The following is a 23,527-nucleotide window of genomic DNA, read 5'->3' on the forward strand; positions in this document are numbered from 1 at the left end:
TCCAGAACACTAACCGCACCAAATGCTGGTGGGGTGTGGAGCAAAAGGGACTCTCATTCATTGCTGATGGGAATGCAAAATGGTGCAGCGACTTTAGAATTCCGCTTGACAGTTTCTTTTTTTTTTTTTTTTTTTTTTGAGACGGAGTCTCGCTCTATCGCCCAGGCTGGAGTGCAGTGGCCGGATCTCAGCTCACTGCAAGCTCCGCCTCCTGGGTTTACACCATTCTCCTGCCTCAGCCTCCTGAGTAGCTGGGACTACAGGCGCCCGCCACCTCGCCCGGCTAGTTTTTCGTATTTTTTAGTAGAGACGGGGTTTCACTGTGTTAGCCAGGATGGTCTCGATCTCCTGACCTCCTGATCCACCCGTCTCGGCCTCCCAAAGTGCTGGGATTACAGGCTTGAGCCACCGCGCCCGGCCCCGCTTGCCAGTTTCTTAAGAAAAGGAAACATACCCTTACCACATGATCCAGCAGTCATACTATTTGGTATTTACCCATAGAAGTTGAAAACTTATATTCACACAAAAATCTGTACATGGATGTTCATAGCAGCTTTATTCTTCGTTGCCAAAACTTGGAGGCAACAAAGAAATCTTCAGTAGCTAAATGGATAAACCGACTCTGGTAATCCAGATGATGGAATGTTAGTCAGTGCTAAAAGGAAATGAGCTTTCAAGCCATAAAAAGACATGGAAGACCCTTAAATGCATATTCTTAAGTTAAAGAAGCCAAGGTGAAAAGGCGACATACCGTGTGATTCCAACTATATGACATTCTGGAAAATGTAAAACTGTGGAGATAATAAAAAGATCAGTGGTTTCCTGGGCTTTGAGGGGAGGGAGGGAGCATAGCGATTTTCACGGCACTGAAACTACTTTGTATGATACTGTAATGGGGGATAATGTCATTTCCCATTTATCAAAACCTATGGAGTGTACAACACCAATTGTGAACCCTCATGTAAACTATGGACTTTGGTTTATAATCATGTGTCCTTTATTATAACCAATGTACTACTGTTGTGTGGGACTGTGCATGTGTGGGGACAGGAAGTATACGGGAAATTTCTGTGCCTTCCCCTCAGTTCTGCTGTGAATCTAAAACTGTTCTGAAAAATAAAATCTATTTTAAAAATGTGCTGAGCTACAAACAAGAATCTGACTTGTTGCAACAACAACAGTCACATTATTCAGATTTGGCTTTAAGAATGAGCATAAACCTATCTAAAAAACAATTGGTTAAAACATACAACCCTTCTCTGGTGATTTGGTTCCATTCTTAAAAATTTATTTTCAAAACCCTAATAATTTTTTCTAAATTTCAGCTTTTTAATCTAAAAAATGGGTGAGTCAAAATGAGATTGATTGTTAGCTACAGAACCTGGTTTCCTTCCCCACCTCTACACTTAGAGTACAACTAAAAGTAGTACTAGGAAAAAATGGTGAGTAGCCTGTCCCCCTAACAAAATACGTGAGTCCTTTAGGTGCTCTTGAACTGTTTAAATGAAATTCACACACACAAAAAAGAGACACAAAAAATAGCCTCTGCATATATAGAGCTAGAATTCCTTTAAATTCTGAGGTTTTTAATTTAAGCAATGAAATAACAGAATTAGAAATTTAATGGAAGAACAGACTATCACATCTCTAAGATGTGATTTTTTTTCTAAGATGTGATTTTCTTGAAAGTTGTAGACTTCATGAAAGATACTTTTTTTTCACTCATTTAGAAAGGACGAAATGTTTATTTTGGTGTATAACATATTGCACTGAGAGACAAATTAAAAACCCTTCACAGCACATTAAAAACAATTTCATTTCTTGACACCAGATTGGATTCCACAAATATCATTTATATGGCATAATTAATTGCATAGTTTCATTTAGTTTCTGTAATATAATTAACTGCTAGTGATTATACTCTTGCATTTTAAAGGAGTGCATTTCTGAAACATTTAATTAAGAAATAGATGCAAGTTTATATCCAATTTGATTGTATCCTATTCTGGCAATTCATGATACCTTCATAACCATAAAGGAACATTGTGAAAACATATGCAGATTAATATGCCCTTGTAGTCCTACAGAAGACATATTCTACTTCAACATCCAGAGAAAACATGTTCATTTCCAAGATACACAAATCTCGGAACATTTCCAGCACATTTACCAGGGTGATTACAGCAACTAATGTAGCAACCAGAAACTTATACAGGTCATATATCGCTTTTAGTCCAGAAATATATATCTGTTATCCAACAACTATTTAGTAAGTCACTATGGGCTAAGCACTATGGACAATACAAATATATTTAAGCCATGACCCCTGCCTCTACATGCTTAAAATTTAAGTGGTAAGATAAAGAATACAGACATAAAGTCAGTGGTATGTTGCAGCCAGTTCATATTAGCTTATGAGAGTTGATTGTTAAAATTTCAGGAATTGGCCGGGCGCGGTGGCTCAAGCCTGTAATCCCAGCACTTTGGGAGGCCGAGACGGGCGGATCACGAGGTCAGGAGATCGAGACCATCCTGGCTAACACGGTGAAACCCCGTCTCTACTAAAAAATACAAAAAACTAGCCGGGCGAGGTGGCGGGTGCCTGTAGTCCCAGCTACTTGGGAGGCTGAGGCAGGAGAATGGCGTAAACCCGGGAGGCGGAGTTTGCAGTGAGCTGAGATCTGGCCACTGCACTCCAGCCTGGGTGACAGAGCAAGACTCCTTCTCAAAAAAAAAAAAAAAAAAAAAAAAAAAAAAAAAAAAAATTTCAGGAATTAGGCAAAGCCTGTTGTAAAACATTGTCATCTTGGGATGTCAAACCTAAGCCAAAAACAATCAATCAAACAGACAAACAATCACTGTCATCATTCAAAATTGAATTATATAAGCTAGTGATTCAATTATATAAAGAACAAAGGCAGTAAATACTCAAAATACATCACTTCTTTTTTATTTATTACAATTTACCACTGTCTGTGTTCTTGAGGGTTTTTTAAAATTTCCTCAGAAAATACTACACAGTACAATGGTGCACAACTCTATGTTTTTTCCTAACTCCATGTTTAGAGACGTCACATTGGTAATTTGGAAGCAGCCATGCTACCGTATCTATAGTATGGAAAACAGCAAACTCTAAAAATCAATCGACCCACCCCGCTTTCCCTGGCTGCAGCTGAATATTACACATTTACCAGCACACCATTGCATGGGATGATAATTATCAATGCAAAGCAGGATATGTCAAAGACCAGTTGAATGGTTTAGAATTATAGGCATAGTAGAAGTTAAGAAAACGGAGTGATAAATGATAGTCCTCAGCAAGCCTAAAGAGATAAGAACAAGAAATCTTATTTAGAGGACTATAAAAATAAACTTGGCAGTGATTTCATTAACAAGAAATGTTATAGCAGCCACAGTAAACATACCAACTCTGCATTTGGAGGGATGAAGTGGCTTATTTCTACTTTCTTAAAGAGTATCTTTACACTGGTGCATTTAATTGCCTATTGCCTGTGCTAAGATTATAAAATAGAAATCAAGGCATTACTCTGAGACCAGGCATAGTGGCTCAGTCTGTAATCCCAGCACTTCAGGAGGCCAAGGTGGGAGAATCACTCGAGCCCAGGAGTTCAAGACCAATCTGGGCAACATAGGGAGATCCTGTCACTACAAATAATTTAAAAATTAGCCAGGTGTGGTGGCATGCGCCTGTGGTCCCAGCTACTTGGGAGGCTGAGATGGGAAGATCGCTTTAGCCTGGGAGGTCAAGGCTGCAGTGAGTGATGATCACACCACTGTACTCCAGCCTGGAGGATGGAATGAAACCCTGTATCAAAAAAAAAAAAAAAAAAAAAAAAGAAAAGAAAAGAAAGAAAGAAAAAAGCATTAGTTTGAATAGCACTGATAAGACCCTAACTTAGAACACCCGGAATTTTTTCTTTCAGAAAAAGTTCTCTTCAGAGAAAGTTCCTTTCTCTGACCTCCTCTTTTATTTTATCAGCTCTTGAACACTCTAACTGCCACTGTAGCTACTCAATGACCTCCCTGAAGTCTCACACATCTTTGTTGTTGGAAAGCGATCCTGATCCCGACCCCAAGAAAAGGTTCTTGGACCTCACGCAAGAAAGAATTTGCGGCGAGTCCACAGAGTAAAGTGGAAGCAAGTTTGTTAAGAAAGTAAAGGAATAAAAGAATGGTTACTCCATAGGCCAGGCAGTGACATGGGCTGCTTGACTGAATACACTTATAGTTACTCCTTAATTATATGCTAAACAAGGGGTGGATTATTTCTGAGTTTTCTGGGAGAGGGGTGGGCAATTCCTGGAACTGAGGGCTTCTCCCTTTTTTAGACCATATAGGGTAACTTCCTGATGTTGTCCTGGTGTTTGCAAACTCTCATGGCGCTGGTAGGAGTGTCTCTTAGCCTGCTACTGCGTTACAATCTGTGTATAATGAGCAGTGAGGATGACCAGAGGTCACTCTCATGGCCATCTTGGTTTTGGTGGGTTTGACTGGCTTCTTTACTGCAACCTGTTTTATGAGCAAGGTCTGTGGGACCTGTATCTTATGCTGACCTCCTATCCCATCCTGTGACTAAGAATGCCTAACCTCCTGTAAATGCAGCCCAGCAGGTCTCAGCCTTATTTTACCCAGCCCCTATTCAAGATGGAGTTGCTGTGGTTCAAATGCCTCTGACACCTTGATCTCTTCATTATCTCAAATTTTGTCAGCCCTCTCCTCTACTTTCTTCCCTTCCTATTGAGCTGGACCCCAGGTTGATCATCTGAGATAATATCTCACCAGCATTTTCTTGGCCTTATATCCCTATCTGATCACTGCATCTGATTGCAGAGCCCCAACCCTTCTGTTAGCAGAGCCCTTAGCCTAGACTCCTAATCCCCTTACGTGCCTTTGCTCTACTTCCTGTCTCATCTTCTCCAGTGACTATTCCAGACTTCTGCCCCTTTCACTCTTCACTGATGTCCTGTCCTCCTATATGATGACAAAACCCGGAGCCTCAAGGGGAATTCTTCAACACATCAAACCTTTAAAAATTATCTCTGGCCATACCTTCTTTTCTTTTTGTTTCAGAGGTTAAAGTATCAAACCTTCCATTGGTGACCTTATGCTCAACTCCTTCCATCTTCTCCAGGACCTTGCTGTCTCAGCTCTTCAACTGTCTCCTTACTTTCTTTCTCTGTTTTTCGAGACGGGGTTTCACTGTGTCACCCAGACTGGAGTGCAGTGGTGCAATCATAGCTCACTCCTCCAGCATCAAACAGGCTAGTTGGGACTACAGGCAGGAGCCACCATGCCCAACTTAAACTCTTATTTTCAAACTATAATACTTAAGTCTCTGTCGATATGAGTAACCCTTCCTTTGACCTACATTTTCCTCCTAACAATCTTCCTACACCTTTTCTTTCCTTCTTATTTTAACTTCCCAGAAGAGTACTCTGCATTCACTGCCTCCAGTTCCTTGATGTTATTCATTCCCTCCATAATCCTCTGCAATGTAGCTTCTTCCCTATCTACTCTGTGGAATCAGAAAGCCTCAGGACATTCAGCATTACTGATCTCACCCACTCTGAAACTATTCTCCTGGTTTCTGGGAAGCCAGAGTTTTCTCCCAGTATCTTACTGTTGGTTCCTCTTTCTTGTGATTCTTCTTTTCATGCCTTCTCTTAGTGGTGGTATTCTCTAGCATCTGGTACTTAGCCAACTTTTCTTCTTACATTCTATCCTCTTCTTGGGCGATAGTTGTATTCTTCAATACACTGATACCTGTGTACTGATGAAACCCAAGCTATCTTGAATTTGGGACTTATTCTTGCTCAACATCTACACTTGGATAGTATCTCATAGTCCCTCAGATTCATATGACCATATCTGAGCTTAACTTCCCCCACTCTAAAATATATACCTGTCACCTCACATGATTCTTTCCTCTTCCTTGATCCCCACAAACCAGTAATCACCAAATATGTCTATATTGCCTCATAACCACTCATGGAATCTGTACTGTCTTCTTTATCTCTATTCCTTTCACTCTCCTGGCCCTTATCTCCAACTGCCCTCTTGCCTCAATATTATCCTTGTCAAAACTACTGTTCATTAATCTTCCAGGGTATTCTCCTGAAGATGACATCCAAACATCTGAATACTTTTCACAGTTCTCTGTCCCCTCCCCACAGCATTTCCATGATCTAGCCCCCCACATACCCCTTACTTCATCCTCTTCAGTGCCCTTCACTGCCTTATACTTAGCTTCCTGTAAATCTGAACTGCTTGCTGCTCCCTTGAAACCCCCATGTTGGCACTTTGTACATGTTTTGAGCCTGAAATACTCTCCCCATTCTTCCTCTTCTTTCTGTCCTCCAACCTCCAGGAATCTTTAAGGATCAGATGGTACCTACTCCAAGGAATTTTCCTGACCATTCCCCAGCACCTTTCTTCCAAGATAAGTTAAATACCCTTTTCATGCTGTATTAGTCCATCCTCCTGCTGCTATAAGGACATACCCATGACTGGGTAATTTATAAAGGCTTCCTGAAGATGTCACAAATGCCGTGTTTTGGAGTATTGGTAAAAATTAGTCAGGCAAAACAACTGGGAGGTAGCAGAGTGGATAAACAGACACAATGCAGAAGTGGTGTTCACAAAGATATGAAAGAGAAAGAGAAGATGGTGAGTTCTCAAAATTGCAAATGATCCAATATAATTGGAGAATTGAGTGAGAGAAGAATTGGGAAAGATGAGGCTAGATAATCCAAACATGAAAAGACCCGCATACCATGCTAAAGAGTTGGGATTTTAACCTGAAAGCTATTGGAAGCCATCTAATGCTTTAAACAAGAGAGTGAAAAAAATATGTTTTTGACAGATCACCCTAACAGCAGAGTGGAGAATGGATTGGGGAAGGGCAAGCTCAAAGTAGGGAGACCAATTGAGGAAGATATGACAATACTACTTTAAAAGAGAAATGATGAGCGTTTGGGCTTAACCAGGGGAAGTAGGGACAGAGAGAGAACAGATATTCTTGCATAACTTACAAGAATTGGTGGCCTACTGGATGAGAAGAATAAAGGAGAGAGAGGAATCTGTTTCTTTTTTTATCCTTAACATATTTATGGCATACCTATTTTACACCAAAAACTAACTGTTTCAGGTAGTGATATAATATAATGGTATGCAAAAGAGACTAACAGCTCTCATGGGGCTCCTCTTCTAGTGGAGAGACACATAATAAACAATTAAATAAATAGTACAAATTGAAGGGAGAGGAGAGATGGTGAGGGGAGGCAGTATATTTGACAGGATGGTCAGGAGAGACTGCTCTGAAGAGACAACATTTGAGCAGAGATCTGAATGTGGTGAAGATCAAATCATACAAATATTTAGAGGAAGAAGGTTTGAGAAGAGGTGACTATCAGGCTTCTGGCTGGGAGGGCTGTTTACATGGCACTATTTACTATAATAGAATATAAGTGAGCAAGGCAGCACTTTGCTCACTTGCTTCAAGGGAGCAAAAGAATTCTAATGTAACCTTTGCCAACTTATTTGTTGGCCATGTGGTCTTGTGCATGTTACTGAAATTATTTGAACCTCAATAACCTCCTTTATGAATGGAAAGAGCACTAACTTTCTTATCTCACAGGATTTTTCTGATGGTCAAATAAGCTGAGATGGGTGAAGGTGCTTTGGAAATTGTCAAATGCAGTACACACTGAAAGTATTATTATTTGCTTACAGTCATTTAAGCTTTCCTGAAGAATGGACTTTTAAAGAAGACTTTGATTTCTGTGTGCTGTCAAAATTCATGAAAATAATAAATACCCCAACACCAGAGAAAAGGAAAGGCACTCATATCTTCCTCTGGGAACCAATTATGATGATGCCAACATTCCCTTTGTTCAAGCATTAGGATCTGTCAATCAGGTTGTGAAGTTTGTGTTAGGCTTTAAATGAGGAGTAATCTATTTTTATGTAAAGACTGGACATCGTCTTCTTTTTGTCAAGAAAAATATGACCTTCAACTAGCATGATTCTAATCAAATATAATACCTTTCGCGGGGAGTAACCTCAAGAGCAAAGTTGAATTAGACACATTTTCACAATCTTCTTCTCTTAATTCATCCACTCTATTTATACACACACACATACACGTGCGCACACACACACCCTCAGCCATTCTTGGGGTTTAAAGCAACTTTTTTGTTTTTTATGTGTTTTTTTCAAAATGTATATTTGTAAGTTATGTAATGATATTGTAGGGACATTAAATTCCTACTCTCCATCGTGTTCCACAGGTTTGGTAGTTAGTAGTTGTGAACACTTAGATTATCTAGAAAGTTTTACTTTTCTGATTAACCAGCGCAATCTGATCTTTGCTCTGAACAATATCTACTTTGCAATAGTCAGGAGTTTGTCTTTACGCCCAGTGCTGGGGTTCCTGGAATTTGGTTGGTAATGTATTCGTCTGAGAAGAAGTCAAGAAATCAGTTGAGTAGTAATGACAACCTCAGCAAACAGTGGTCATTGATCTGTTCAGTCAAACTCTAGATGAGATTTTCACCTACTTTCTCACTTGGGCCACGCTCCTAAATCTAGAAGCTGAAGAGGCTTCTCAAGTGAGATAGTGTAATCATGTTTTCCTGAACAGCCACTGACATTGGAGAGTCATCTCAATAGACTGAGAGTTGGGTCTACTCCATCCCTAGACTCAACATACTCCTATTTCTGTAATTTCCTATAATGAATCTTAAGTTGAACCAGATACAGCTGCATTTATACAATACATAATTGGCCAGCTGTTAAAATGGGAGCCAACAGCTCCCAAAAAGGCAGGAAAAAAATCCTCTCAAAAAAATTTCCATTTCAGAAGTGATTACCATTCTGTTTGTAATTTTGTATGGTAATTTCACAAATGGAGTTCTGTACTAGCAAGAAAATAAACATCTGCAATTAATTATGCCATACAAAGCATGTTGACTGTTGCAAGACCTAAGCTGAATCTTTAAACCCTTTGATAGCTTGACAGCTTCCAAGAGATAAGCAACTAACTACTCAGCATTACTTTTTATTACTACCCAACTCAGAGGCAGAGTATCATATTAGAAAGAGTATAGTGCCCCTTGGTAAGGTTGCTGTGGAGATACACAGAAGTGGTTTTTGTCCTAGCACTCACTAACCCTGTGACCATTGAACACTTTACCATTAGTTCTTACCTCAGTTTCCCCATCTTTAAATGGTAATGAATATACCTACATGATAGTCTTATAAAAATTACTTAATTCACGTAAAGTGCTTTGTTTAATGCCTGACACAAAGTACTCAATAAATATTGGTTCCTTTTCTTGTTCCCCTAAGAAAGATATTGAAAAGATTTAAAGGAGAAAAAAAAGAACTTGAATACAAAGGAGAAGAGATGAAGCTATCATAGATTGGTTTGTGCACTGGTTTAAGCTTCCTGTTCCTGCATCTAAAGCAGGGGTTAGCAAACAGTAGCCCAAGGCCAGATCCAATGAGTCACTTGTTTTTATAACATCCACAAACTAAGAATGGTTTTTATATTTTTCAATGACTGAAACAAAAATTTTTTAAAATGATATCTTATGACCCATAAAATTGACATGAAATTTAAATTTCATTGCTCATGAATAGAGTTGTAAGGGAAACACAGCCATACTTACTTGTGTTATCTATGATTGTTTTCATTCTACAGTGGCATAGTTGAGTAGATGTGACAACAGAGACTTTATGGCAAAATCTACAATATTTGTTATCTTATTCTTTATGGAAAAAGTTTGCCAATGTCTGATCTAGAATTTTCTATTGCACCCTCCCTTGCCCCTTGGGAATGGGCACAATATGGATCCATAAGAGGCAATAATACAGAGTTAGGGCCATTTTTAAAAAATGCCTTATCTGAGGCATTCTGAAATTTCTTACCTCTTATAAGGGAGAAAAGAAATGCCTTATTCCTTGTTTCCTGCCTTCATTCCCCACCAACTACCTCACTGTCACCAGGAGAAAATATTGAGGGACTCTGCTTACTCAGTAGCCCTGCTTCTTCAGCAATCACACAGTTCCCCTGGGATGCTTCCTCTCTGCAGCATTGCCTTCCATTCAGTAAAGAACCCCAATGGTGTAACTCATGGCCCCTGAAAAGAGTCACCCCTTTATCTTCTACCTGATTACTCTGTTTCTCTCCCTGCATCATGCTCATTAGTTCATGGAATAACAGGAGAAAAGTCTGAGATGAAGCATGTGGTAATTCAGCCAGGGTCTTTTGATAGGGGACTCTATCAAAAGGTTTTTTTTTTTTTTTTCTCTCCTGTCTTGAAGAAACTGTCAGAAAATGTTTCTCTTTAAAAATGCTATCATTTCAAGGGGATCAGGGAAAAATTCAGAATGAACTTCCCAGAATCAATACATTTCTATTCTGTGTGACTCTGGGAAGTGGTTATTGTCAATCAGGTATTTGTCCCTTAAGGATATTCAAACAAATATTTATTGGGAGCCTTCTATATTCAAAGAACCATTGTGTATTAATCCATTTTCACACTGCTATAAAGATACTATCTGAGACTGGGTAATTTATAAAGGAAAGAGGTTTAATTGACTCACAGTTCCACATGGCTAGGAAGGCTTCAGGAAACTGACAATCATGGTGGAAGGTGAAGGGGAAGCTAGGACCTTCTTCACATGGCGGCAGGAGAGAGAAAAGTGAGCAAAAGAGGAAGTTGCCAAACACTTATAAAATCATTAGATCTCATGAGAACTCACTAACACAAGAACAGCCTGGGAGAAACTGCCCCTGTGATCCAATCACCTCCCACTAGGTTCCTTGCTCAATACTTGGGGATTACAATTCAAGATGAGATTTGGGTTGGGACACAAAGCCTAACCATATCACATGGTATCTACATTTTATTTTGTTATGAATGAACATCATGGGCCCACACTGTACATGAAACTGTGAGTCTGGTGCCACTCTGCTATGGGTAGTGTTTACAGGTGGGGCTTACTAAGGTGCCCTGGCCAAGAGGACAGTCTCCTTCCTTCCCAACGCCACCCCTGCCATCCTGAGAAGGGAGTGTGGTGTGGTGGATCTGGGCCCAAGTCCAAACACCAAACTGATATCTCAATGCACTGGAAAGTATATGAGAAAACGCTCTTCCACTCTTAAAGTGCGATCGAAATGCTCATTAATATTATCATGATAGATTTCTCACAAAACGTTTGATTTTTTATGCACACTGGTTTGAATAAGATACTTCTAGTAACAGAATGAAAAAGCAATCTTTCAAAGAATATGCAGCTGAATATGAATGTGAAATACTGGAAAGCAGGCCATCTTTCATTTTCCAAATTGACATCAATTATACGAGCCTTTCTGCTTGAAAGAAGTTTTATTTAAAGGCACAGTTCACCGGGTGCAGTGGCTCAAGCCTGTAATCCCAGCACTTTGGGAGGCCGAGACGGGTGGATCACAAGGTCAGGAGATCGAGACCATCCTGGCTAACACGGTGAAACCCAGTCTCTACTAAGAATACAAAAAACTAGCCAGGGTGAGGTGGCGGGCACCTGTAGTCCCAGCTGCTCGGGAGGCTGAGGCAGGAGAATGGCGTGAAACCAGGAGGCGGAGCTTGCAGTGAGCAGAGATCCGGCCACTGCACTCCAGCCTGGGCGACAGAGCGAGACTCCGTCTCAAAAAAAAAAAAAAAAAAAAAAAAAAAAAAAAAAAAAAAAGGCACAGTTCACTTATTTGTAATTCATTTAATTATGTGGGCTCCTATAATTATTTTTTATAGGAAAATAGAGTAATTACATCTAAAGGGTAAATATCCTTAAGAAACTGAAATTTTTAAAATGGGAAGTATGAACACAATTCCATATGCTGAGAAATTTAAGTAAAAATGTTGTTAGATTTGTTCATAATCAGTTAATAGGGTATTAAATGGCTCTTTTCCTGCTGTCTTAGAATTTCAGCTAATGCCATTCTAAAGAGAGCTCCCCAGTAGCTAGTTGCTGAGGCTCACAGCAACTAGCTAGGTTGCTGAGAAACTTGCTGAGGTTTCACAGGCTCACCTTGGGCAAGCTTGACATGTGACACATGTACGTGATGACCACTACTCGCTTCCTCATGGAGAATTTCTTTATTTTTTTTTTCTTTTTAGAGACAAGGTCTTGGCCTGGCACGGTGGCTCATGCCTGTAATCCCAGCACTTTGGGAGGCCGAGATGGGCGGATCACGAGGTCAAGAGATCAAGACCATCCTGGCTAACACGGTGAAACCCCGTCTCTACTAAAAATACAAAAAATTAGCCAGGCAGTGGTGGCAGGCGCCTGTAGTCCCAGCTACTCGGGCGGCTGAGGCAGGAGAATGGCGTGAACCCGGGAGGCGGAGCCTTGGCGACAGAGTGAGACTCCATCTCAAAATAAACAAACAAACAAACAAACAAACAAAAAGAGACAAGGTCTTAATGTTACCCCGTCACCTGGACTGGAGGGCAGGGGCATGATTATAGCTCATTGCACCTTCGAGTTCCTGGAATCAAGCAATCCTCCTGCCTCAACCTCCTGAGTGGCTAGGGATACAGATGTGTGCCACCATGCCCAGCTAATTTTTCTTAATTTTGGTAGAGATGGGGTCTTGTTATGTTGCCCAGACTGGTCTCAGACTCTTGACTTCAAATGATCCTCTACCTTGGCTTCCCAAAGTGCGGAGATTACAGGTGTGAGTCACCATGTCCGGCCCTCATGGAGAATTCTGAAGGCTGCAGGCCAGGCCACATTCTGACTTTCCTGGCCCTGGGCTTTTTTGCCTTATAGGTCCCTCCCATCATAATACTATCAATCTTACACATGATTTTTCATATACTTTTATGTCTTCAACATTTTTCTTCTGTCTTAGGAAAAATTTTTTCATGGGCCCTAAAAATTCTAATTTTGGGATGTGAAAAAAAAAAAAATGTCCTATGACCCTAAGCTTTTATTTTTGCCTTCTGACTTTAAGTACAATTGGAGTATTTCCACGGGCCCCTAAAAGTACTTTGGGCTCCAGGCCTTGTGCCAGCTGTGCCTAAGGATCAGGTTGAGCCTGGCTGGAGGAACCTGCCACAGAGTGGCAAGGCTGCATTCGCACTGATACTGCCAGCATCCTGTGAATTCTCTTTGGGCCACAGAAGGTAGCTTCGCTGGAGCCATCCTAATGGGAATTGGCCCAAGAAGATCTGCTGCTGGGGTGAGGTGACATGATAAGACAAGGTGGAGGAAAATAATGCCCTTCGTAGTTTATACTACATCCAGTTCAGTCCATTCAGCTAACCAGCTGTGGTGACAAAGTATGTCACTGGCAAACCTGTAAATGAGTCATCAGTTGGAACTTAACTACTTCTCATCTGAGACATGTAAGCATTTTCAAAAGTGTAAATACTGACTTTTGATTTATGTTACTAAATTGAGACTCCTTTTACGAACTTTGCATTTGATAGAAGAATAACTACTTACAAAGTAGATTTAAATTAGTTCAAAAAACTGTTTTAAATATTTTGGAAGTATTCTTTCACATAAAGATAATACTATCTGTTCTTCCATTTAGTAAAGCTTTCTACCTAGCAGTGAATTTGGTTATTTTGCATTATTTTTTATTAAAATTTAAAAAGTCACATTTTTTTTCAGGTGATTATTCTCACCCATTAAGACATTTTAACAAATTTTATTTAATTAATTGATTTTTAATTGTAGTGTCTGTTTCAAAAACTATGAGAGCTATTCCTGTAAACTGGTAGCCTGTTAGCTAAATGCAGCTACAAAATGTGTTTGGGGGATCACTTATTTCTTTCACCTTTGCTTGTGGTGAACCTGCCTTTGCTGTTGTGCGTGTTTGCTGGCTCTGGGCCTGGGCTCCCCCTTTTCACGGGCATGCAGTCTCAGTTCACCACAGCCCCCCTTCTCCCTGTGGTGTCACACCCAACCCCTTCTCCCAGCTAGTTTCCCTGCCTGGCTGCTGCAGACTTTGAGTTTGTGACCCTCAACCGATGGACACTCTCACCTCTGTTCTTGTCGTTCACTGATGTATCTATCCCCAGGGCAGTGTTGGGCATACAGCTGGCGCTCATAAATGTTGTTGACTCACTGACCGAGGACCCACTGAGTAGGCCCTAAAAACTCTACTTCCTTCATAGGCCTCAGTGCCCCTGGCAACTTTCCTACCTTGAGTATTTCCCTTTTGGAGTACACTTGGAGTCAACTGTCCTCTCTTCTTAACTCCCTAACGAGCCCTAGACATTCTTTGATATGAGAAACTAATTTTTTAGCAATCTTAGACACAGCAGAACTTTTCAAACATCTTACAAGCCTAAGCCTTCCCAATATAAAATTTTATAGCCAGCAACCTGCAAAGAATCCCCAAATCAAGATCTCTCACCACCCAGCAGCCTGTTCTGATTTTGCTTCTTCCTCCACATCTAGGTGCATTGCTGCTCAGAAAGTATGATGAATTATGAGAATCCTTATTCATGTACGTCTGCCCCAACCAGGGACCACTGCGATTGGTGGTGCAGGCTGTGCCCCCTACAGCTCTGGGATGCCATCCACAAAGCCTATGCAGTTGCCCTGCTTGACCCCTGCCCCAGCTGAAGCTATAGGGGAAGGACAAAATCTAAGATTTTAAGAATGGAAGAAACTATTTAGGTCATAGTCAATCCTTGATTTCATAAGTGGGAACACTGTAGCTCAGCAAGATTAAGTGACTTTTCTAAAGTCATATATTTAGCAACAGAACACAGCCAGAATCTAGGTCTCCTGACCTCACGTCCACAGTACATTCTAAGTCGACTTTACCATTCGGCCCTGTCCTGCTCCACCCACTTTATGGTAGGGTCCTATAGAAGTCTGCCCATCCCACCTCTTCCTTTTACTGGGGCTCCCATAAGAAGAGCCAAAGAGTGCTCATTCTTTCTTGAAACTGTGTCAGGAGCCAGCCCATGTCCTGTGAGGTCTGCAAAGCAGGGCGAATATACTCCAGGGGGTGTGCAAGATGATCCATCACAATGGGGGTAGAAAACTCTAGAAGTTTTCCTTCCTTTAAATTATTATCTCATTATTTTATTGTTGTCTGTTTTATGATGTTTATACAATTTTAATTCAGTAATATATGTACATAATTTACAAGTAAATGTCAGTGGTGTGCATGAAAAACAATTGTAAGAATTTTTTATTTTTTGAGACAGACTTCCCCAGGCCAGAGTACAGTGGCACAGTTTTGGCTCAGTGGAACCTCCCCTTCAAGGGTCCAGTATATCCTGTCTCAGCCTTCTGATTAGCTGGGATTACAGGCGTGCACCACCATGCCTGGCTAATTTTTGTATTCTTAGTAGAGACAGGGTTTCACCATGTTGGCCAGGCTGGTCTCGAACTCCTGACTTCACATGATGTACCTGTCTTGGCCTCCCAAAGTGCTGGGATTACAGGCATGAGCCACTGCACCCAGCCTTTAAGAAAAATTTTAAAAGACATTTATGACCCTACCCTTGGAGAGTCTGATTTATCAAGTTAGGGCTGAGGTCCATGATTTTTTTTGTTTGTTTGTTTTTTGTAAGGATGGGGTTTCACCATTTGCCCAGGCTGGTCTGGAATTCCTGGGCTCAAGCAATCCTCCTACCTCAGCCTCCCAAAGTAATTGGATGACAGGCGTGAGCCATTGCACCCAGCCTGGGAATTTCTTTTTTAATATCCAAAGTGATTCTGATGCACAACCAGACTTTGGAACGACTATGCTAAGGTCTTGAGCATTCTGACCTAGGTAAAGTTAAGATGTTGATGAAGTTGTATATACAGGTCTAAGGATAACTATTTACTTTAGGCTTAAGGAAGAATAAAGTAATTTAATTGGAAAAGCTACATATGACCCATGGTATCCGGTATAGACTCAGATAAATGCCTGAACTGCTGAGTATGGATCTCTCATTTGTGATGCTCAAATTTAGTTGAGCAAACTCTTTTTTTTACATCTTTTTCTGACCTTAAACTAATAAGATATGTTTCAGCTAAATCATAAATCTGCATCCCCCTAAAGTTTGCAATTCAGACTTTATTTCCATGCTGTCTCATTGATTTTGTGACTGTGCTCTGAACACTCTACGGGCTTTTGTTTAATTTGCATCCATTTCTTTCATATTGAGAAATATGAAAGTTCAACAGTTGGGCAGCTGTGGCAAGAATTCATTCTTGCCTGAGGTCTAGGGTGATAATTACAATGCAAGATATTTCTGGTTATTACCCCTTAGGTTCGATATCTCAAACATGACTCCAAAATATAAACTACATTAAAGCTAGGCTTTGGCCAGGTGCAGTGGCTCATACCTATGGTTCCAGCTACTTGGGCGGCTGAGGCAGGAGGATCGCTTGAACCCAAGAGTTTGAGGCTGCAGTGAGCTATGATCATGCCATTGCACTCCAGCCTGGGCAACAGAGTAAGACTCTGTCTCTGCTAAAAAAAAAAGAAAGAAAATTAGGCTTTGTGAGCCCCAGTTTTTGTAAAGAGATACATTTTAGAAAGTATAGTCCAGTGGGTAAAGGGAATTAAAAAGGAACTGCAGTATCTTTCAATATTATAAATACATGTATATTTTGACTTGCAATACTATTTCTAGAAATTCATCTTATAGAGATATATATATACAAAAATGGCCCTTTCACAAGTGACTGTTTATTACAATATTATTTGTAATCACAAAATTTTGAGACAGGCAGGTTCCCCTCAGAAATTAAATAAGTGTTAATTTAGTAATACAAAGGAGTATCTGCTGGCAATAAAAAAAGAGAACGTTTTTAAAATATGATTTAGACAGCTCTTCAACATACATTATTAAGTGAAAAAGCAGTGAACAGAATGGTATATGCTACCCTTTGTATTTTTTTTTTTAAAGAAAAATAACATACATACATAGCAAGAAGGCCAGGTTTCTTCTTCTCTGCACCTTCCCTGCTTGTGTGTCTCAGATCTGCAAGTGCCTCCTCCCAGACCTCCTTGTCTGGGCATCTTGTCTAGGGTCCTTCTGGGTGGCCCCTCTTTTCCAATAACCCTGTTTCCTCTTGTTACGCTATCTGATCAATGGAAGTAACAGCTTTCAGCTGTTGCTAGTCTCTGAGGTCGGTATTATTATTGTCCATTGTCCCATCTACTAAGTGAGGAAACTGAAGCACGGTGATGGAGCCAGGATGGAAGCCCACACACTATCACTCAAGCTCGAGCTTTTTTAACCATGGCACAATACCACTCACAGATACTAACACCCAAAACATACATATGAATATTATATGGTAGATGCTACATGCTTTAAGGGAGAATAAGACAAAAGACAGAGTTTCACTGGTGGAGGTGGGTGGGAGGGTGATGTCCAGGAGAGGCCTAAGAAAGTTACATCTAAGCTGATGCCCAAAGCAGGATGGTTGTTAGTGAGGCTGGAGTCTGGGAGATGATCATCTTTGGCCTGTGCAAAAGCTCTTGAGGAGAGAAAAGAGCTCAGTATGTCCAGAAGGGAGGCTGATGAGAGAGACTAGTATAGCTGGATTAGAAGCACAGGAGGAAGAGGAGGGCATGGGGTGAGCCTGGAAGGGTGATAGGGATCACTCAGGGCCAGGCCAGCCAGGTAAAAGAAATGAAGTCTTCTTAGAGCACCAGGGAACCACTGGAGAGAAGTGATGTGATCTAATTTATATTTTACAAGGGTCACTCTGTCTGCAACATGACAATGGAATTTGGGTTGGGAATGAGGAAAGAAGAATGGGCAATAGTGGAAGCAGGCTGGGCACAGTGGCTCATGCCTGTAATCCCAGCACTTTGAGTGGTCGAAGCAGGTGGATCACCTGAGGTCAGGAGTTCGAGACCAGCCTGTCCAACATGGTTAAACTATCTCTACTAAAATACAAAATTTACCTGGGTATGGTGGCACACGCCTGTGATCCCAGCTACTCAGGAGGCTGAGGCAGGAAAATTGCTTGAACCTGGGAGACAGAGGTTACAGTGAGCCAAGATCGTGCTACTGCACTCCAGCCTGGGTGACAAAATGAGACCTTGTCTCAAAAAAATAAGTAAATAAAAATAATAGAAGCAAAGAAATTACCAGTTTATTGCAGTAGTTCTGGTGAGAGAGGATGGAGAGTTGAACCAACATGTTGCAGTAGGAGTGGGAAGAAGTGGTCAGATTTCAGGTATATTGCAGAGGAAAAATTAACAAGACTTGACAACAGATTGGATGTGGCTGGTGAGCAAGGGAGAAGTGTCCAAAAGGGTTCCTGGCATTATGTGCTACTCAACAGACTCACTTAGCCACCCAATATCCTTTCTGGATTAAGACCTTATATAGGTTGACCCATCCTCACCACAAGCAAAACCACAAACCCAGCATGGAGGGCTGGATTTTCTTTTAAACAGGAACAATACAAAGTACTATGCAAATATCACCAATTAATGGAATAAGTACATTCTTACTGTTAATCATGACTTAATCATTACTTATAATATTGCCTGTGGGCAAATGGATTTACAACCAACTTAGAAATGAGCCTATTAAACATAATCAATGTATAAGACATAATTAACTTGATAAAGAAAAATATAGGCCGGGCGTGGTGGCTCACGCCTGTAATCCCAGCACTTTGGGAGGCCGAGACGGGCAGATCACGAGGTCAGGAGATCGAGACCATCCTGGCTAACATGGTGAAACTCCGTCTCTACTAAAACTACAAAAAATTAGCCGGGCGTGGTGGCAGCGCCTGTAGTCCCAGCTACTCAGGAGGCTGAGGCAGGAGAATGGTGTGAACCCAGGAGGCAGAGCTTGCAGTGAGCCAAGATCACGCCACTGCACTCCAGCCTGGGCAATAGAGCAAGACTCTGTCTCAAAAAAAAAAAAAGAAAAGATAAAAAGAAAAATATATACATTTTACATCTAATTTGTGTTTTCCAGGCCCGTCCGAGAGTTTTCCATGCCAAGAGGAGCGAACACTTTTTGCTACTGTGTTAAAGCAAATGTGATTGTCACTGGAGGTGAGAGGACGGTTCACATTACACAGGGGTTTTCTACTTTGCAAACATTGTTCTCTTTGAGTTTTGGTGCTGGGAAAAACACATTAGGGAATTTACAAATTGGTGTCAACTCAAATCTGTCTGCCTTTTTCTTTCTGGCGTCCGGATTTGATAACATACTTAGAAAAGCCTTCTTCAGCCCAAGAATGTGTGAGACAAATTTTCCTGTTTTTCCTAGAATTTGTTCCTATTGTTTTGTTTTCTGTTTTACCTTTAGAGCTTTAATCCATCTAGAGCTTATTTTTATGTGTGAGAACATGAGTTCCTAGGTGTCCCAGGAGACCTGGAGCCCCCGAAGCAGAATGGCACTTAGGTGTGTGTGTGTGTGCCTTTTTCTGGAGAAAAATTTCAAAATTTTATCAGATCCTCCAAAGGAGATCATGACCAAAAAGTTCAAGAGCCAGTGACTTAGAGTTAACAGACGAGAAGGCCAAGAAGAGAATCTTGAAGAATACCAACATTTAAGGGATAGGTTAGGTAGAAAATGAGAAAAAAGGTTATCTGCTATGAGGAAAGAAAAAGGTGACACAATAAGTTTCGGGAGGAAGGTAAGGGACTGAAATGATCTTTGAGACTCAGACTCCTTATTTATAATACTGGGGTTTTAATAGCCGTAGGATGGCTTTGAGCCTGGGCCCTGGAGTCAGACTGTGTGGGTACAACTCCTGGCTCTCTCACTTGTGAGCTATGTGGTAGGGGGCAGGTTGTTCATTCCTTTAAGCTTCAACCTCATTTGTAACTGGAGTTGATAATAGTTACCTACCCATAAGGTTATAAGAATTAAACTGACTGGGCTCCATGGTTTACACCTGTAATCCCAGCACTTTGGGAGGCCGAGGCAGGAAGACTGCTTGAGCCTAGTAGTTCAAGACCGGCCTAGGCAACATGAAAAGACTGCTAGTTCCAGCTACTCAAGAGGCTGAGGCAGAGGATCACTTGAGCCCAGGAGGTTGAGGCTGCAGTGGGCCATGTTTGTGTCACTGCACACCAGCCTAGGCAACAGCAAGAGCCTGTCTCAAAACAGCAACAACAATAACAACAAAACTAAACTAATTCAAAGTGCTCAACACAAATTTGTTATTAATAATACAAACAATAAGAAAATAATACCTGGCCAGGCGTGGTGGCTCGCACCAGTAATCCCAGCACTTTGGGAGGCTGCGGCGGGAGGATCGGTTGAGCCCAGGAGCTCAAGACTAGCCTGGGCAATACAGTGACACCTTATCGCTACAAAAAAAAATTTAAAAATTAGCTGAGCATTTGGTGTGTACCTGTAGCCCCAGCTACTAGGGAGGCTGAGGTGTGAGGATTGCCCGAACCCAGGATGTTGAGGCTGCAGTGAGCCGTGACAGTGCCACTGCACTCCATCCTGGATGACAGAGCAAGAGCCTGTCTCAAAAAGAAAGAAGGAAAGAAGGAAGGAAGGGAAGAAGCAAGGAAGGAAGGAAGGAAGGAAGGAAGAAAGGAAGGAAGGAAGGGGGGAAGGAGGGAGGGAAGGAAAGAAAGAAAACAGAAAAGAGAAAAGAAAAGAAAAGAAAGCAAGGGAGGAAAGGAGGAAGGAAGGGAGGGAGGAAGGAAGGGAGGAAGAAGGAAGGGAGGAAGAAGTAAGGAAGGAAAGAGGGAAGAAGGGAGGAAGAAGGAAGGAAGGAAGAAGGGAGGGAAGGAGGGAGGGAAGGAAGGAAGGAAAGATACCTACTTCATAGGATGGTGTTTAAGATTAATTGAGATAATTTATGCTTGGTGCATAATAGGTTCTCAATAAATATTAATCCTCTCTGTTTAAACACATTGGCAAAATCACTTTGGCAAATGTGGAGGTTTTGTCGGAATAAAATGAAATTTGCTATTCCAGCTAGGAGACTGTTAGAGAAAACATAAGTGAGATGGAGAAGGTCTGAATTACTGTAGGTGCTATTATTTAAAAAAAGAAAGACTCGATCACAAAGACATGGGAAATTAATTATTCCTAAGACTTGGAGATGCAATGCTTTTGGGAATTAGTACGAGAAATCAACCAGCTCCACATTTGTAAGGCGGGAGAAATGAAAAAGTAGCAATTGTGTTGATAGTTATACAGAAATGAGGCAGTGGGTGCTTACCTGGGGAAGGAGAACAAAAGAAAGCTCAATTGTGAACCTAAATGTCAAGTGTTGATTAGACATCCAAGAGAATATTCCTTTTGGTGACAGGAAAAGATCTGGTTGGAGATGAATGATGTCAGGGCTCCTAGGCTACCTGAATCGGGGAGGAGATGAGCTCCCACAGGTTCCTCAAGGAGGCCAGGGTGGCCTTGCAAGAGACAGGAGGCATGTAGACTTGCAAGACTTCAATGTGCAGAACAGAAACACAAACAAACAAACATCAAGAAAGTGACTTGTATTGCAAACCCAAACTTTAAAAAGGGAAGAAACAATAAATTTTTTTTTAAAAAAAGAAGAAAACTGTCATCAAGAAAAAAATCAATAAATACATCATTGGTAAAAGAGTTTACGGCAAAAATATCTATTAAAGGAGCCATGATGTTTAATGAGTAAGTGCTATTGATTCTGTCAATAGTAAGATTTCTCCAAAATTTTCACTCTCAAACATACACAGCAGGCAGTTTGGTTTCCTATCTAAAGTGTCCTGCCTCATCCCTGAAGTGCCTTTACTGCTCAATATAAAGACAGCTGAGCTCCTATTTCATGGCTGGGGAATCTCCCCTAAGGGCATAAAGTTAATTTTTTTTTTTTCAAGTACACTGTGCATTCAAAATTTATATTTAAATCTATGCTCAGTTTTGGGCCTTCTACAACACTAAATTGAAATTAGCTTATGGTTCCAACAGTATTACAAAATGATATAGTAGTCTATTGGCAAGTACAACAAATAAAAACAATGCACTGGAATTTAGAATAGCTGGGTTTAGCCATCACCTGGCCAACCACCAACTCTGATTCTTCAGCAATCACTTAATGGTTCCCTTTTGCTCATTTTCCTTATCTGGTAAAATGAGGAAGTGGGACTAAATACATTTCAAGATCCCGCTGAGCCTAAAATACTGTGATTCTATTTTTTAAAGAACTGCCTGTTCACAGGGAGATAAACTAAAAATGTCCTTTAGAAAATTTGGAACCCAGTTTGCCAATTAGATGCTACTCAATATATAATTACAGCTTTGTGCACTCAGAAAAACCAAAGCATTAATTGTCCACAAACCTCTAAAACTAAAACTCAAGTGAGGACATGAAGAAAAGAAAGGAAGGCATATGGATAAGAAGTCTGTAAAGAAGTGTGTGGGAGTCATGGCTTGGGTAGGGAGCAAGTTTCTTGATACTTGGTAGTGATGATTCTAAGAAAAACAGGAATCCAAGTCTCTCAACCAAACTAATTACAGTTATTTAAAGAGCTCCATACTGAGGTCTAGAACACATCAAGAAACAAATGCTAGAATCAGAAAAAGAAGTGGGATACTTTCAGAAAAAGACGTGGGTTACTTATATCCCAATTGCCTGATCCCCTTTGCCCCTTCCTGAGTTAACGACTGTCTTGGCTTATTACTTCCAATGGAAATGGGCACAGATTTTGGTCTGGACCACACATCAGAAGGAGGATGCAAGAGTTGAGGGAGGGAGAGCCCTTTGGTATGAGAGATAAAGCAGCAAACATGTTTGAGAATCAAACTGCAATGAATGCTCCTCTCCATTGCATGTCTTTAGTTAGGCAAAAATATTAGCCCTCTTCCTCTTTCAATGCAAACCCTGCACATGAAACCCTTTGAAAAAGCAGTACCTAAATACATGGCTAATGTAAAATTTGATTCTAAAATCTGATTGTCATATTATGCTGTCACATTAATCTTAACCAACTCCTCTGAACAGCCCTTTGTCCTCACACACAAAAGAATACAAAATGTTAAGAATTGACCAGTTTTTACAGGCTTTGTAATATCAGTATTTTAATGATTTCTGGGGGGACAATGTGTTTGGTAAAGTTTTAGGACTTAAACCACTTCAGTGTTTTGGATTAAGTCATCTGACTCTCATTAACCTCAGTGTTCATTATATTATAAGATCCTCATCTACAGCTTTGAAAGCATATTAATTATAGGGTTTCTAGCTCTCTCACAGAGGGAAGAAAACAGTTAGTAGTATGACCGACAACCAACTAATACTTTTCATCATGCGTAATTTATTGAATTGTTACAGTTATGGAGCCTCTATTAGTAGAAAATGCAAATTCCCAGTAACTGAAAACACATTTTTCTCAGGAGAGTACTCTTGTTGATCAGTGACTCAGCCAAGCACCATTGCTAAATGTACCGTATGTACCCGCTGATGACTCAAAATATACAATAAAGGCAGCTTTGCTAGGCTTAGTCGAATGTGTTAAATGTGCAGGGGCATTTGATGAGCTTCAAAAAAGCAAAAGCCTTTGCTGGAAAAAAGAAAA

General features: G+C 40.7%; 1 protein-coding gene across 1 annotated transcript in view; it reads left to right on the top strand.

The window, feature by feature from the left end:
- Window positions 1-23,527, top strand: part of WDR64 (WD repeat domain 64) — a 156,673-nt gene that overhangs the window by 41,796 nt on the left and 91,350 nt on the right. The window contains exon 9 of the mRNA XM_030936130.1: window positions 18,978-19,057. Within this exon, the coding sequence (XP_030791990.1) occupies window positions 18,978-19,057 (80 nt within the window). The remainder of the gene's footprint in view (window positions 1-18,977; window positions 19,058-23,527) is intronic.

Source organism: Rhinopithecus roxellana, chromosome 8 (assembly GCF_007565055.1).
Source record: "Rhinopithecus roxellana isolate Shanxi Qingling chromosome 8, ASM756505v1, whole genome shotgun sequence".
NCBI classification, from domain to species: Eukaryota; Metazoa; Chordata; class Mammalia; order Primates; family Cercopithecidae; genus Rhinopithecus; species Rhinopithecus roxellana.